This window comes from Cyprinus carpio, chromosome A5, assembly GCF_018340385.1.
Source record: "Cyprinus carpio isolate SPL01 chromosome A5, ASM1834038v1, whole genome shotgun sequence".
Lineage (NCBI taxonomy): Eukaryota > Metazoa > Chordata > Actinopteri > Cypriniformes > Cyprinidae > Cyprinus > Cyprinus carpio.
The window spans coordinates 4,333,676-4,350,322 of NC_056576.1; the positions used below are offsets into that span (position 1 = coordinate 4,333,676).

At 35.2% G+C, this 16,647-nt stretch overlaps 1 protein-coding gene across 1 annotated transcript in view; it reads right to left on the reverse strand.

Moving 5' to 3' along the window:
- LOC109080030 (E3 ubiquitin-protein ligase RNF43-like) overlaps window positions 1-16,647 on the reverse strand; it is a 36,077-nt gene that overhangs the window by 4,956 nt on the left and 14,474 nt on the right. The window contains exons 3-7 of the mRNA XM_042757244.1: window positions 3,019-3,093; window positions 2,058-2,192; window positions 1,123-1,224; window positions 596-766; window positions 333-450 (exon numbers count right to left, since the gene is read on the reverse strand). Of these exons, the coding sequence (XP_042613178.1) occupies window positions 333-450; window positions 596-766; window positions 1,123-1,224; window positions 2,058-2,192; window positions 3,019-3,093 (601 nt within the window). The remainder of the gene's footprint in view (window positions 1-332; window positions 451-595; window positions 767-1,122; window positions 1,225-2,057; window positions 2,193-3,018; window positions 3,094-16,647) is intronic.

Sequence of the window (16,647 nt, forward strand, 5' to 3'; positions counted from 1 at the left end):
ACCCGCCTGGAAGTTTCTAGTATGCCAATTAAGAGCTTAATTAGCTGGTTCAGGTGTGTCTAATTGGGGTTGGATCTAAACTCTGCAGGACATCGGCCCTCCAGGACTGAGTTTGGGCACCCCGATCAAAACAACACTGGTCCCCAATGACAAATAAACATTCTTCAAAATATCTTTTGTGCTCCACAGAAGAAAGTTACACAGGTTTGGGCATCTGATTAAATTGGATGTGTTCATATTTAGGAAGCATAAGATAAAGAAAGAAGAGGAATTTCAAAACAGTGCTGCCTCGGGAACTCTATAATAATATTATTGGAGAAATATATATGTACCCTGAGGCTGTTTACCCATGATGTTGTGCATGCACAGTGGGCAGGTACGGTGTTGTAGGAGCCAGGGGTCAACACACTCCTTATGGAATTCATGAGCACAGGAGATGATTCTCAATTCCTGCCAGAGAGACAGAAAATGTAATATTAAATGTGCCATTGGTGTGCCTCCAAACAAAAGTGGTCCTTTTCCTGTCTGTGTTTGATGGTTTTTATTGCCCCTCTTCAAAATCATATAATGCTTTTTCATTCTTTTCATCTCCTACCTGGCCATCCATGAATTCCTCAAGACAGATGGCACAGACTGGACTGGAATTGGAGCTGCTGTTTGAGCCTGAAGCCCCACGAGAACGCTGGGAGCCAGAGCAACCCTGAGAGCTGTATGTGCGCGTTTCCAACCTGCTGATGGCACGCACGGTCTGCTGGTGCACAGAGTCCTGGGAGTTGAGAAAAAATTATTTTGAGATTTCTACAGTGAATTTAAATGATTATGAAGAAGAGAAGAGGAATACAATGACGTAATGGACATGTAACAATAAATAATAAAGGTAAACATAGACAGCATTGGTATGATTGCAGGGATGGCCAACTTCAGTCCAGGAGAGCCACAGTCCTGCAGAGTTTTGCTCCAACCTTAATCAAACACACCTCAACAAGTTAATCAAGGTCTAAGGGTTACTAGGAAGCTACAGGCTGTTTTTTTAATCAGAGTTGGAGCAAAACTCTACAGGACTGTGGCTCTTCAGGACCGAAGTTGGCCACCCTTTGTATAACGCATGTTGTGTTTTCTTACCCAGGTTCTGTTGGACCTGCAGCGGAAGCGTAGAACAAAGATCATGATGATGGACAACACAACCAGAGCCACAGTCAACAGGATGCCAACGTCATAGTAAGGCTGTGTACACAACATACAAAGATTGAAGCTTGAGTGCCCCGCCATTAGTTTGTCCTCAAACCACCAACTAATGGATTTTAACCCAATAAACAGCCAGAAGATGCTATTCCAAAAAAAACTCAAAGAAAATCTTTGCCACAAATGAAACAAACCCTCCTTAAAAAAAAGACCAGGATGGTTGGTTACAAAAGCTGTCACTGAGGCAGTACCCTTCCAAAAGGTACTAAATATGTACACTTTAGAAATGAATGTATCTTTATGATATTAATATGCACTCTTTAGGGGTAAATAAGGTACAAAGTTATATCTTTTAAAAGGGTATCACCAAAGTGAAAGCTATTGTACTGATTTTTTCCCCATACATGATCCCATACATTTTTTTAACTAGCTTAACCAACAAGACACCAGAAAGACCATACTGGTTGACCAGCCCTACCAGCTAATATTTTCAGGTGCATAGTGCAGTTATAACTGTGATGATCCTGGATCAACATTGTTCCTGTTAAACTAAAAGTGCAAACCATATTTCTAATTGATTAGCCCTAAAAACATAGGAAATTATAGGTTTGTTTAAGTCCCAACCCCCATCTCTTTCACTAGGCCTAAACGTCCCTTAATTCTGATTGGTTGATGGGAATGTTGTTCCAGGACTAACAAAGATGCAGCAACATGTTATACTTGCATGGGTGGCCATACTGGTCAGTCAGCTGACCCAATACTTACCACCCATGTAAAATCATGCTGGTTTACAAAGTTATTTTCAGCATGAAGACTGAAACAGTAAAGCCTATAAATTAAAAGACATTTATTTAAATGTGGATACGTTTACACACCCATTTTTGCGTCTCCATCATGATATCTATAAACACCATGGCTTCTTCGTTCTTATTAACGAGTCCCATCAGTTCTTCTGCGTCTGATGACTTCACCAGCACCACTGGACGAGGCAACAAACCTGAATCACGCAGCTGTGTGTGAAAGAACAAACAACAACAAAGTGTCTAAGTACTGAATGGAATGTATGGAATGGAATATATTTTGAACTACATGGTCTAGAAACAAAAACGTTTTTACAAATTTACCACGGTAACATTCTGCCAAGCTACCTTAGTTACTACAGTGATTGTTAAAACTTTGATAAATTGCATTTATCTGCAACTGTCTTAAAAAAAGAAAAAAAAGTACAATTAAAAAATTTTAATAAAATAAAAATGATATAAATACTGATTAATAATAAATAAAAGATTTGAAGTGATTATTAAAACTGATAAGTTGCTTTTATCTGCAACTGTCTTCCAAAATAAATAAATAAATAAAATAAAATAAAATAAAAACAAATGATGAATAAAAATATAATTAAAAATTAAAAACAATAAAAATAAACTGGACATACTGTGCTAATTTAATTTTAAAAAATTAATCTTATTTTCAGATTTAGAGTGATTGTTAAAACTGTGATAAGTTGTTTTTATCTTCAACTGTCTTCCAAAAATAAAAAAAAACAAACAATAAAATAAAAAATATAAATAAATAGATAAAAACAAATTGAAGGAGATTCCATGTTAAGTTATTATAATCTAAATTTATAGAAATTGTTAAATAAGGTATGTTTATTAGCAACTGTCCTAAAAAAACCATGAAATATAATAATAATAATACTGTAAATAATAATTAATAAAAAATAGTAAAAAGGATAACCCATGTTAATTTATTATGATTTTACAAAAGTACAATAAATTGGCAGAAATTATGGCTACTCAAGTCAATTATTGTAAGGGATACACAAATACTGACCTCCTGAGCAGCACCGGGATCATCTGTGATGTCAAAGATGACCGCCTGAGCACCTCTCTGAAGGGCCAGACGAGCCTGAGAGACACAGAGAGACATGGAGAGAGTTAGTTGTGTTGTAGAAATCCCACCGGCCAGCAGATGGCAATCCCATCACATACTTGTGTAATTCAGCACCGCTTCTGACCCCTGTGTGTGAGAGAGTTTGTGTGCACTTTCAATAACTTCTTACCAAATTCCTAAGACCATTTAAGAGACTAGGACACCTTTAAAGTCAGTAGAGATCCACAAACAATGAAATTTACCCTTTTAAATTCTTCCAGTTGAAGGGAAGATCTGTACATGCACTACATTTTCACAGACAACAAATGATTTAATTCTTCATGTTCCTTAGTATGCTTAAACTAGCAATCAAATATCTAGTGAAAAGCACAATCATTATTGTGGTGAATTATCAGCAAAGTATAACCTCCCTAAAGGCTTCAGATCAGTATTTAGTGCAGTTTAGAGAAGAAAAACAGTTCATACACTACAAAAACACTAGTACTTCCTTCCACTGTGTCAAATTCTCCCTGCTTTTGTCAAGATAGATAGATGCGCTTCTTGTGCGACCGGGAGGGAATTCTGCCCAAACAATGACCAATAACTCACCGAAAGTCTATTTCCTGCCCAACTGCTGAGAGTTCAAAGGTCAAAGGTCACAGTATGAGCTGCAGGAAAGTATACTGCTGCGTTTCAGACAATGACCGTGTGTGTGCGCGTTTAGTTGTGGTAAAGTGATTGAGCGGTTTTAATTAGCAGTGCTTGCAAAGTCAAACATTGCTATTACTGTAAATTAGACTGAAGGTTAGTGATTTGAACAAACCCAAACTCTAATTAAACTTTGGTGTGTGTGTGTCATCCTGAAGCGTTTGTGCTCCAGACGTGAACGATTCCTCGAGTCATGTGTGTTGTTCAGGAGATGTGTTCAGGGGAAAAAATCCCACACTGAAGGAAACTCTTTACACAAAAGACTAAGAAAACATACAGAATGCCACAGAAAGTGCACACAAAATCCTAGCATCATGGCGATAAGTTTTGCATGGCACAACATACTCTAATTTACCAACATGATCACAGCTTTGCTGTTAAACCTGTCACACTCAATCTAAACACACGTATGCAAATCACCAATCCATGATGTTACAGTAATTACAGCAATAAAACCGAAGCACACTGTGAAGCGGTAAAATGCAACTGATGCCGCAAGTGTTATTAGTTTCCTCCATAATCAGTAGATATATTATAAATGATAAGACAGGTAATGCTCTGACTGTAATGCTGGACACAGACTGTGCTGCTGTGTGTTAAAGGGTTTAATAACAGGCCTTATGTCTGCAGACGGCCTCTCCAGAGACAGGAAGTACAATCACAGACCCGTCATTAGCCTGGTAGCCACACACACACACACACAGAGCTAACAGGTTTAACCGAGCATGTGTACAGAATAAGTTTTTATATAAGGGCCAAAAAATGGCCAGTGCTCGGTGTGTCTATCTTCAAAGGTGAATAGTCCATCTTCAGATTACTGGCAGTTTCTGAGTGGTGTGTGGCTGTGTGTGAGAGAGAGAGAGGAGAGAATCTGTAGAGAAGAGAGTGAGTCAGAAAGTGTGGAAATGCAGGGTTACTGAAAGGTTCAGTGGTTGATGTGGGTGTAAACTCTTAATAGCTTTTGTGTGTGTGTGTGTGTGTGTTTTTGTTTTTGTTTTTTGTGTGAGAAATCTGTAGAGGGTGTGAGTTTAGTATTATATTTAGGTTTAATGAAGTGTTAATGTTTGTGTGTAGTTTTTTTTTTTAGTGTTATAGGAATAGTTCAGCTAAAACTGAAAATGTAGTTCAAAAATCATGTTGTTTAAAACCTGCATGACTTTCTTCTGTGGAACACAAAAAGATGCTTAAAAGCATAGATTGCATTAGTGCCACCCGTTTTTTCAGCGAAGTATTTTTCTCATTTTTTCCCCCACGGGTATTTTTAAAAAGTGTTTGTTAAAGCTGAGAACCTTAGCTACGAGGAGAACCACAACATTACACTCAGAGAAGCATTGAAACGATTGAAAATCAGACTGAAAGACAAAGATACAAGACTGTGAACTTAATGGCTTTTATAAGAGAAAGAACTACAATCCCATGAAGCATTGCGAATGACAATCAAAAAACTACAGAGAATATAAAACTATTGATTCAAAGATGTTGATTACATACAGAAACAATATCTTATAAATTGCAAAAATGCATTTATATACAGATATTTACTTGGTTTAGGAAAGTAGGGAGAATTCGTAGTGCTTCGTGGGAGTTATTTTGGCGCGATTTGTTTCATGCCATTCTCTGATTGGTGGAGATTTCACTGCAGAATTATGGGTAATGCAGTTTTTAACCAGGAATTCCTGTTAAACAATTATTTATAAAATAATTTGAAATAATGCAAACTGATGGCTTCAACAAAAGGATATACCAATATACGTATTAATTAACAAACATGTAACTCACAACTGTATCTGTCTTTAACGGTTTATAAATACGGTTCAAATGAATTGATGAGAATGAATGGAGTTCACGCTTTACTGTACAATGAAAGCAGACAGTGACCAAGTGCTGTCAAGCACAAAAAAATGACATAAAACTACCATAAATGCATCATAAATATAGTTGATATGTCTCTGAACTTGGCACTTCTTGATTGTTTTTTTGTCCTTTTTCAGAAGAACAGCATACAGGTTTGGACCGACATAAGGGACAGAATAGAATATTTGAGTGAATTATTCATTTAAACAGACATTAAAGGTGGATGGTGAGATAAAGGTTAGCAATGCACTGAAATCATCATTAGACGTCCCTCCTCATCGTCTCTTTCTTTCCCTTCACTTAATCACTCAACGGTTCTTTCGACCGCACTAAACAATCATCCCTCTATCATCTTCATAAATGGATGTTTGTTAATTCAGCTTGATCCCTTGTTCTCAGAGCTGGAGGTTTATTTCCAGCCCGCAGGCGAAGGGAGCCCGTCCCACACCAGAGACACAAAACCCTCGGATAGATTCCCTCAGATAACCTCAGATGATTAAAGTAAGCCACACACAAAGAATGAAGCTCAGTCATCTACTGTAATAACACCACATTCCTGAAATGATCTACTACAGTAGCCTGACAGTAACGTCTCACTGGAACCCAGACTCTAAATAACAGATCTACTCAAGACTAATTTGCCATGAATATCATGAAATATATATATATATATATATACTTGACACTTTTTGAACTTTTAAAGTTATGTAATTGTAGTGCACAGTATTATTGTAGTGTCTATATCTTCTATATTCACAGTGCATTAACTAAATGTTAACAGGCGCAACTTTTGATTTTAACAATTCATTAGTAAATGTTGAAATTAACATTAAGATTAATAAATGCTGTAAAAGTATTGTTCATGATAAAAATATGTATACTACAATCATTATATTACATTCAAAACATGCATTACATTACACAACTGTAAACATATCATTATAAAATTTAGATTATTAACTTTAAATGAACAATACAACTGTACAATACAATAAAGTATTTATTAATCTTCATTTATGTTAATTAATAAAAATGTTATGTTCAAATACAATAAATTAAATTAACAAGTTTGAATAATGTATTAGTTGAAATTAACACTAACTAAGATTAATAAATGCTTTATAAATTATTTTAATTGTTAACTAAAGTACTTAACTAATTGGAAAGTGTTACTAATATAGAAAATAAAATTGAAAAACTATATCTATATATAATATATGATATATAACTATATATATATATATATATATATATATATATATATATATATATATATATATGTATATATACACAGTACAGGTCAAAAGTTTGGAAACATTACTATTTTTAATGTTTTTGAAAGAAGTTTCTTCTGCTCATCAAGCCTGCATTTATTTGATCAAAAATACAGAAAAAAACAGTAATATTGTGAAATATTATTACAACTTAAATTAATAGTTTTCTATTTGAATATACTTAAAAAAAAATAAAAATTTATTCCTGCGATGCAAAGCTGAATTTTTCAGCATCATTACTCCAGCCTTCAGTGTCACATGTAACATCCAGTCTATCACATGATCATTTAGAAATCATTCTAATATTCTGATTTATTATGAGTGTTGGAAACAGTTCTGCTGCCTAATATATTTGATGAATAAAAGGTTAAAAAGAACTGCATTTATTCAAAATAAAAAAAAAATTCTAATAATATATTTTCTTTACTATCACTTTTTATCAATTTAACACATCCTTGCTGAATAAAAGTATTGATTTTATTTAAAAAAAAAATAAAAAAAAAAATTACTGACCCCACATTACTCACCAGTAGTGTATATTGTTATTACAAAATATTTATATTTTAAAAACATAGGTTTTTTTTTTTTTTTTCTTTTTTTTTTTTACTTTTTATTCATCAAAGTTTCCTAAAAAAGTATCACATGTTCTGAAAAAATATTAAGCAGCAGAACTGTTTTTTCCAACTTTGATAATGAATCATGATATTAGAATGATTTCTAAAGGATCATGTGATAATGATCCTAAAAATTCAGCTTTGCATCACAGAAATAAATGATAATTTATAGTATAATAAATTTAAAAACAATTATTTTAAATTGTAATAATATATCACAATATTAAATTTTTTTCTTGTATTTTTGATCAAATAAATGCAGGCTTGATGAGCAGAAGAAACTTCTTTCAAAAACATTAAAAATAGTAATGTTTTCCAAACTTTTTGACATGTACTGTGTATATATATATATATATATATATATATATTATATATATATATAATACTGTGTGATATATATATATATATATATATAATTTCTATATATTAATAACATATGTAGATTATAATATCTATATATTTATTACAAAAATATAATTTCTAAAATATGAAACTAATTTGACATTATTATTCAAAAGCGGACCCAAGATCATAGCATATCCCAATACTCCAGGTAATAGTGCACGGTTAAATCTGGACAGGTTTACAGCGGGAATCTGTGCATGTGAGCATGATCTGTGACAGGTTCAGTTGTGATGTGAAGCGTGAGTGAGGAGTTTCCAGCCTGTCCTCGGGCTCCGAGAGGCAGCTCAATTAGCCGCTTCTTCCTGTGCTTTCATTCGCCACATGAAAACATTCCTGTTTTGATCCGTATCCTGTTATTCCATAAGAACCGTGAATCCGATCTACCCAAAGTGTTCAAGCACTAACAACCCGGATCCACACGCTTTCTCACATCTTCTGTGCTGATCGAGGGAAAATCTGTGGAGTGGGTTTAAACGGAGTTAAAGAGAGCTGGAAAGGCAGTTGTTACATCCATTATACCGCGGTAGATGAATTTGCATATCTGATTTATGATATGTGTCCCTGGAGCACTAAAGCAGTCTTAAGTCTCTGGGGTATATTTGTAGCAACAGCCAACAATACATTGTATGGGTTAAAATTATCAATTTTTCTTTTATGTCAAAAATCATTAGGATATTAAGTAAAGATCATGTTCCATGAAGATATTTTGTACATTTCCTACAGTAAATATATCAAAACTTATTTTGTGGTTAGTAATGTGCATTGCTAAGAACTTCATTTGAACAACTTTAAAGATGATTTTCTCAATATTTAGATTTTTTTGCACCCTCAGATTCCAGATTTTCAAATAGTTGTATCTCAAACAAATATTGTCCTTCTAACAAACCATACATCAATGGAAATATAATTTATTCATCTTACAGATGATGTATAACTCTTAGTTTTGAAAAATTTACACTTAAGGCTGGTTTTGTGCTCCAGGGTCACATATATTCTTTTTTTTTCTTCTTATTTTATTTCTTCTGATATTTAGATTTTTGTCCATAAAGTTCATTTGCAACAAAATTACTGTTCTGCGTGTGTTTATTTACTAAAATGACTCATATCATGATGCAAGATTTTGCTGATAAATGGAGGGTCGACGTGTTGACGGGATGCTACAGTTCTCTAAGGGGATTGTGGGAGTTTTTGAGACCAGAGGGGGGAGATGGAAATGGGAAATGTCTTTTTCATAGCAAGGTGTGACCTGTACAGTATGTGCGCTGCGACGCATGCCTCTGCTTGCTGCTGCCGCAAAAACAACAGAAAGAACAGAGTCATGCTCAGCAGAAACCTCCGCTCTACTCTGTCTGTGCTAACAAGATCTAATGCAGCAGCGTCTCTGGGACTTATTTGAGTCAGTTTCTCTTTTAGAAAGAGATGTTTCTTTTGAGGTGAGAGAGGCCTTAAAGGCCTAAAAGAGGAATTAAAAAATGTGAGTGGAATTAAAAATTTTGAGGGGAAAAAAAAAATTTTATTTGGAAAAAAAATTTCTATAATATATAATATATATATATATATAATAAATGTGATCAAATAGTGTTTCTGTATATCTATATCTATCTATACAAAGTCGTGGAAGTCGTCGTGGCCTAACTGGTTGCTTTAATCAGGGAAAGGTTAGGCCTAACGGACTCCCAATCGAAGGGTTGGTGAGTTCGAGTCTCGGGCCGGCTGGAATTGTGGGGTGGGGGGGAGTGCATGTACAGTTCTTCCTCTCTCCACCTTCAATATGACTTAGGTGCCCTTGAGCAAGGCATCGAACCCCCAACTGCTCCCCGGGCGCCGCAGCATAAAATGGCTGCCCACTGCTCCGGGTGTGTGTTCACAGTGTCAGTTGTATTTAACCACTGCTCTGTGTGTGTGCACTTCGGATGGGTTAAATGCAGAGCACGAATTCTGAGTATGGGTCACCATACTTGGCTGAATGTTCACGTCACGTCACATCACACATTATACATTAAAAATTCTAAAAAAAAAGTATCAAATTTTATATATATATATATATATATATATATATGTATATATATATACTATATATATATGTGTATATATAGATATATATATATATATATATATATATATATATATATATATATATCTATATATATTATATATATATATATATATATATAATTAAATATATCTATACTTACAGTCAGTAAGTGTTTTTTTTTTTATTTAAAGAAATTAATACTTTTATTTAGCATGGTTACCTTCATTTAATCAGAAGTGACGGTCTAATTTCAAACAAATACTGTTCTTCTGAACTTTCTAATAAATCAACTAATCCTGAACAAGTGTATCACAGTTTCCACAAAAATATGAAGCAGCACAACTGTGTTCAACATTGATAATAATCAGAAATGTTTCCCTAGCAGCAAATAAGAATGATTTCTGAAGATCATGTGACATTGAAGACTGAAGTTATGATGCTGAAAATTCAGCTTTGACTCACAGAAATAAATTACAGTTTAACAGATATACATATAGAACACTGTTATTTTAAACTGTAATAATATGTCACTGTTTTACTGTATTTTTGATCAAATAAATGCAGCCTAAAAGAGACATTAAAAAATCGAATCAACACCGAACTCGAACAGTACTATTCAGATTTATATTAAAACTATCAAATTTGATATCTAAATCTAAAAACCCATCCTGTGATAGTAAATGCATCCTGTGATGTGAAAACTTCAGATGGCCAAACACCCAATAAAGTTCATTCCACCTCTTAAATACACAAGTGTCAGGATAATTCCCAAAGGTTTTTTTTTTCTTGCCAAATCTCTCCTCCTCACTTTCTCTCGGTCACCACAGGGCTTCACTTGTCTGCATTTTGCAATCAATTCAGGAATTCCAGCTTTAAAAGCACTATGAAGAGGACAAGAAAGAGAAGAGCGCCGCGGAGGAGCCAGAACGGAGCTCAGGAATCCAGCTTTTATAAGCTGCTCGTTTAATGTGGTTTTGAGAGAATCCAACGCTGTGAAACCAATGATATCATTCCCACTGCATGTGTGTGTGTGTGTGTGTGTGTATACACACCTGATAGAGCCATCCAAACAGAATCAGTTCTCACTTTGAACGGAGTTCTCCAACTTAAACAGACTTTTATTTGTGAATAAACGAACTGCAGCAGAAGTAAACATCTGTGTTCTTGTGTATCTAGCTGTTCGCTCAGTGGAGCGCCTCAATCATTCACAGGGTCTCCGCAGGTTTGATGAAGGTACATAAGACTTTTTAAGGAATAAATTGAATGGAGAAATACGTCAATATAGTCTCTAAATGTAAATGTCTTAAAATAGCAACACTTCAACAGATCTACTTTTAATTCATTAAAAACAGCTTACGTTTGAATAAATCTGCTTCCAAACACTGGAATACGGAAATAACCTTTTACTCTACTTTCTGAATACACTGCAAAAAATGCTTTTCTTCAGTAATCTAATCTGTAATCCATTTACTTGCGAACTAAAATAACATCAGATATTAAGCCTTGTTTTCTGAATCAAAATGAAGTGAGTTTATGATTACAACATGTAAATATATCCGCCAGTGGGAGGAGAAAAATAATCTACAGTAGTCATTTTCTCATTTTAAGATCATTTATACGTCTGGCTTACTAGCAGATCTTTTCACGTTTTGTCCTAGTGGATATTTTATATTTTATAAGGCACATCGGAGTAATTTCATGCACTTCTTTAAATTGGGACAATTTAAATAATCCACTAGAATGAAAAAGACTCAGTGAGCCTAAAAAGCATAATTATCTAAACGCCATTATTTTAGATAAACAAACACCAAAGCAAGTGATATTTATGGCAAAGAAAGGTGCACAAACACACGTCACCAACAAAACATTAGGATAAAAGAAAAAAGAAGTTTGGATAAAGTAGATATGAAATGATAAAACAATAGGTCAAAAGATGGCAGGTGATACAAAACAAATGTTCATTATAGATATGCTTAATTTTCATTCGTTGCATATGAATTAATTGTGCAGTTGCAATGCGTTTATAATTATATAAGACACATTTTTAAAAATGTTTTTGAAATATTAAACGTTTAGTATTACATGTAGTGTTTGGGTTCGCTATGATACATTATTTAAATTAGATTTTAAAATTACTCCAGTCTTCAGTGTCACATGATCTTCAGAAATCATTCTAATATGATGATTTGCTGCTCAAGAAACATTTCTGATTATTATCAATGTTGAAAACAGTTGTGCTGCACAATATTTTTGTGGAAACCGTGATACACTTTATATTTCAGGATTCTTTGATGCATAGAAAGAAGAACAGCATTTATTTTAAATATAAATCTTTTGCAACATTATAAATGTCTTAACTGTTACTTTTGATCTTAATGCATCCTTGATGAGTAAAAGTATCAATTTCTTGATTGTCAAGACCCCCAGTCATTACTTTGGTGGTTTTAGGTTTAATACTAGCAGGGTTTGACCTCGCTAAACCACATCTCCCACACTGGTGGCCTTCTGAGTCCTGGCCTAAACTTTTAACCCAAAGCAAAGCACATTCCCCCATTCACCGCTCCGGCCCTGCAGCGATCCCCGTCCTGTGACCCGCTTCCCCCCAGTGTTCACGAGCACAAGCCCGGGCCGATCCGATCCACAGAGGTATTTCACAGCCAATTAAACAGCGGCTGATCTTCAAACAACACTCGCTGCATCAAAGGAAGAAAAATGAGGACAGTAAAATTTAACAGCGGCGGCGCTGCAGGGCAGAGCAGAAACACCAGCACATTCCCCGTCTGTGTGAGATACTGAAAAAACTCAGGAATCGGGCGACCGGAAGGCATTTTGATAGCTGTAATTTAACAGTGATTAAAGAAAATAATTGTTGTAAAAATGGTGTTTTTGTGTTTTTCATAGATATTTATTTTAGTACTCGAGAGATTATTACAATGGAACGTAACACATTGAATTAAACACAGAATTGTGAAATAATATTTCCTAGTAAAACACACTCCAATAAACTTGGAGATGGAATACTTTATATATTTTAGAGCTGTGGGGACGGATTTTGCTGGTCGTATCTGTAAATTAAGGGAAGATAATCAGGATACTACTATACGCTGGGGTCAGAAGCTTGAAGCCACAACAATCAATCCTCAAACCCAAAAGAGTCTGCAAGCAAAAAGTTAAAGAGACGGTACTTATTATAAAAATGCAAATCAATATAGTTTTCATTTCATAGCGTTAGCCGTGCACTGACTAGATAGTTTTTCATGTGTAATGTCAGCTTTGCAGGGGTTATAAAATAAAACTAAAAACCTTTAAAAATAAAAACATATTATAAATAAATATACGATATAATTAGATTTCGATTCGATTAGATCAAATTTATTGTCCATTGCACATGTGGGCACAAGGCAAACGAATAATACAGTGGGTTGGGGGGGGGTGGGAAGAGATAACAGCAAGAAAACATTAGGAAATAGAGGGAGGAAAAAACCAACACCCAGACTGTGCTCCTTTGGGAGCAGCACCGTTTGAGGACAGGAAAAACACCTCAGCCACAAAAAGCACATAATCAATACACATAACACATACTTTGCCAACTGGGGACGGAAGTTGGGGATCGAGGTGATCACAGCCCAGGGCAATCAGCATCCGGTCCCTAGCAGCCATTACAGCGCTGGTAACAGACCCCTCGGCCAGTGGGGGGAACTTAGTGGAACAAAGCGGGCGAAGGCGAGAGGATGGGGTTGGGTTGAATGAATGCATCTGATATGTCAAGAGTTAGTGTATGGTGTAGGCCGGATAGTTGCGATTCTAATAGATGCCTCATTACGCAGATTTAATAGAGCGTCAACAGCAAGTTGCCATGGAGACAGCTTGGCCAGGTCCTAGACAGAGTCAACACTCATCAGGTGTGTATGTGGGAGGGGGTGAGGAATGCGAGAGCGTCTCGCTGCCCGTGCTCACCCGGGAGATATTTGTTATCCAGCCAAGGGCAAGGCTGCGTAGAGAAAGCCGAAAGAAGTATTAAAACTAAGAAAAGATCAGATACCAGTTTGTTTGGTCTAGTAGCCCCCGCATTCCATCAATTTAAACGGTCACTATGATGTTCAAATTGTCCATTTTGGTCTCCAAATTCTCCCAATTTCCTTTCCAAAGCCGTGAGCTTCTTCATGATGTTATCCATATTGCGGTGTAATAGTCTCAGTCTCAAATGCTGACCACTACTGCCCCCCACTGCTTCAATCATGACGGGCAGCCTTGTTGAGGCTTTGGAAAGCTGTGACCCGTCTTCTGAATTTTCCGATAACCCAGGGCAAAGCCTATCCAATCATCAAACCTGTTATCATGGTTCCGAGAATAGGTAGATGTCTTCAATGTCCTCCACGGAAAGAGCCGCAGGACACACGACCCGCCAATTCGCCACACGAGTCCATCGTGTAGCCAGCGCTGCGAACGTTCCGGCAGGGCAGTCAGTTTCCCCCGAACCCAAGCTCTAGTCAGGGGAAGATGGTGTCAATTGCGGGTTTGTTGAGAGACCAATTTAATCAAAATCCATGTTCGAGTTTAGGAGAGCAGTGCAGAAAGAGTCTCTCAAAGTAGACAAGACAAGAGAAACCAAGCAAACGCAGGGAAGGCAGGGAGGGAGGAGAGGAAGGAAAGAAATGCGACCGCCTCCCGCTGAGAGCTAGAAGAAGACAATATATATATATATATATATTTATTTATAATATGTTGTTTTTATTTTAAAGGTTTTTAAGTTTATTTTAATAACCCTGCAAAGCTGACATTACACATGAATCTAGTCAGTGCACGGCTAACGCTGTGAAATGAAAACTATATTGATTTGCATTTTTATTATAAGTACCGTCTCTTTAACTTTCAAAACAGTAATATTGTGAAATATATTTTACAATATTACTGTGAAAAGCAGCATTGCAGGTTAGCTAACTATATTTTGAATTTATGCACTAAAATAGTTACATATAAAACTAAAAAAACAATTATTAGAAATGTATACAGACATATTAAAAAAAAATTATAACACATTAAGAACAAAAAAATTAAATTAAAACAAACAAAATTACTGAAAATTGCACTAAAATAAAAGAAAACTTAAAATAAAATAAATATTGATAATAACTGTAATAGTATCTCAATGATACCAAAATAACACGGCAGCTTTGCCAAACTATTGTAACATTATTTTCAACCAATAATTATCAAAACAGAGTCAAAACAACAACAGCATATAAGCTACTTAGATATTTTCCCAGATATTCATCTTTTGTAGCACCATATTTAATTTGTGACAGGAATGAAGACAAGGCTGTGAGGAACAGAAGAGCAGTTCAACAGAAGGAATGCAAGTTCGATGGAAAATCTTTCTGCAGACAAAATCTCCATAAAAGAGATTTGAAAGTTGCGAAAATTACATAAAGTAGGATCTTCATCCAGTGTGTGTAAGTCTGTTCCTCACAGCCGAGACTTCGTGACTGAGCTCAGGGACAGTTTCCATGTCGCTAGTGACATTTTCACTGATAAAGCGATCATCTGTAAACATGTTCACAACCGATTCATCCGATCAGAACAGCAGAACCGAAGCACCACTCACACAGCGACATGCAAGTAACTTTTGTTTTATGCTTCCACCACTAGAGGGCCAAAAGTTCCAGTGTAGCTGAACATGGCAGCAGGTCACTGTGTGTACCAGCATCAGGATCCTGGAGTTATATTTAGAGCGGCATTCCTCAGAGTTCACACACACACACACACACACACCGCTGACCATCTGACATGTGGAGAAATGTGCGCACCTTCAAGAATGACACGAGAGACAAACATTTTGCATTCCCAGTTTCCAAAAGCAGCCTCCACACACACACACACACACACACACACACACACACACACACACACACACACACACACACACTTCTACATGAGCTACACAAACACCACTTCATTCAATAAAAACAAAACAAAAAAAAAATTCATATTCTGTAATATTATTGATTTGACTGTCAGATGAAAAATGAATAAATCTGAATAATGACACTATTGTCTTCTTTACAGCTAAAACTGAATTAGTTTCATAACGGATTAATTTTACAGCATTAATTACTGTTACTTTACTGTTTATCTGTAAAGCTGCTTTAAAACAATCTATATTGAATAAAGCGCTATAGAAATAAATGTGACTTGACAAACACTGTTAGATTAATACTTTAGAGTAGATTTTCCTTCAGAATACAGATTTTATATTGGAACTAATATATAAACGTAATTTTTTTAATTATATATTTTTTGAAGAAAAAGTAATAAATATTTTATATGCATTTTTGTCTTATATAAATAAATGTTATTTGTTGTACTGCCTTTAGTTTATGCTGATTTAACTAAAAATTATTACATTACAGTAACGGAGGACATAATGCAAATTGTTATTATTTGACAATTTATTCTCAGCTGATTTTACTTCGTACTACAGATTTTACATTGAAACTCAAGTGCAAACAAATATTTAATATTTAATGTATATGTGTGTGTGTGTGTGTGTGTGTGTGTGTGTGTGTGTGTGTGTGTGTGTGTGTGTGTGTGGAAAGATGAGAGTGGAAAAATGAAAGATTTTGATTTTTTAGGTGAAAAAATTTTATTCGAGCTCTTCAACTTCAAGTAACATATGTTCTTAAATACCTATGGATGGGAA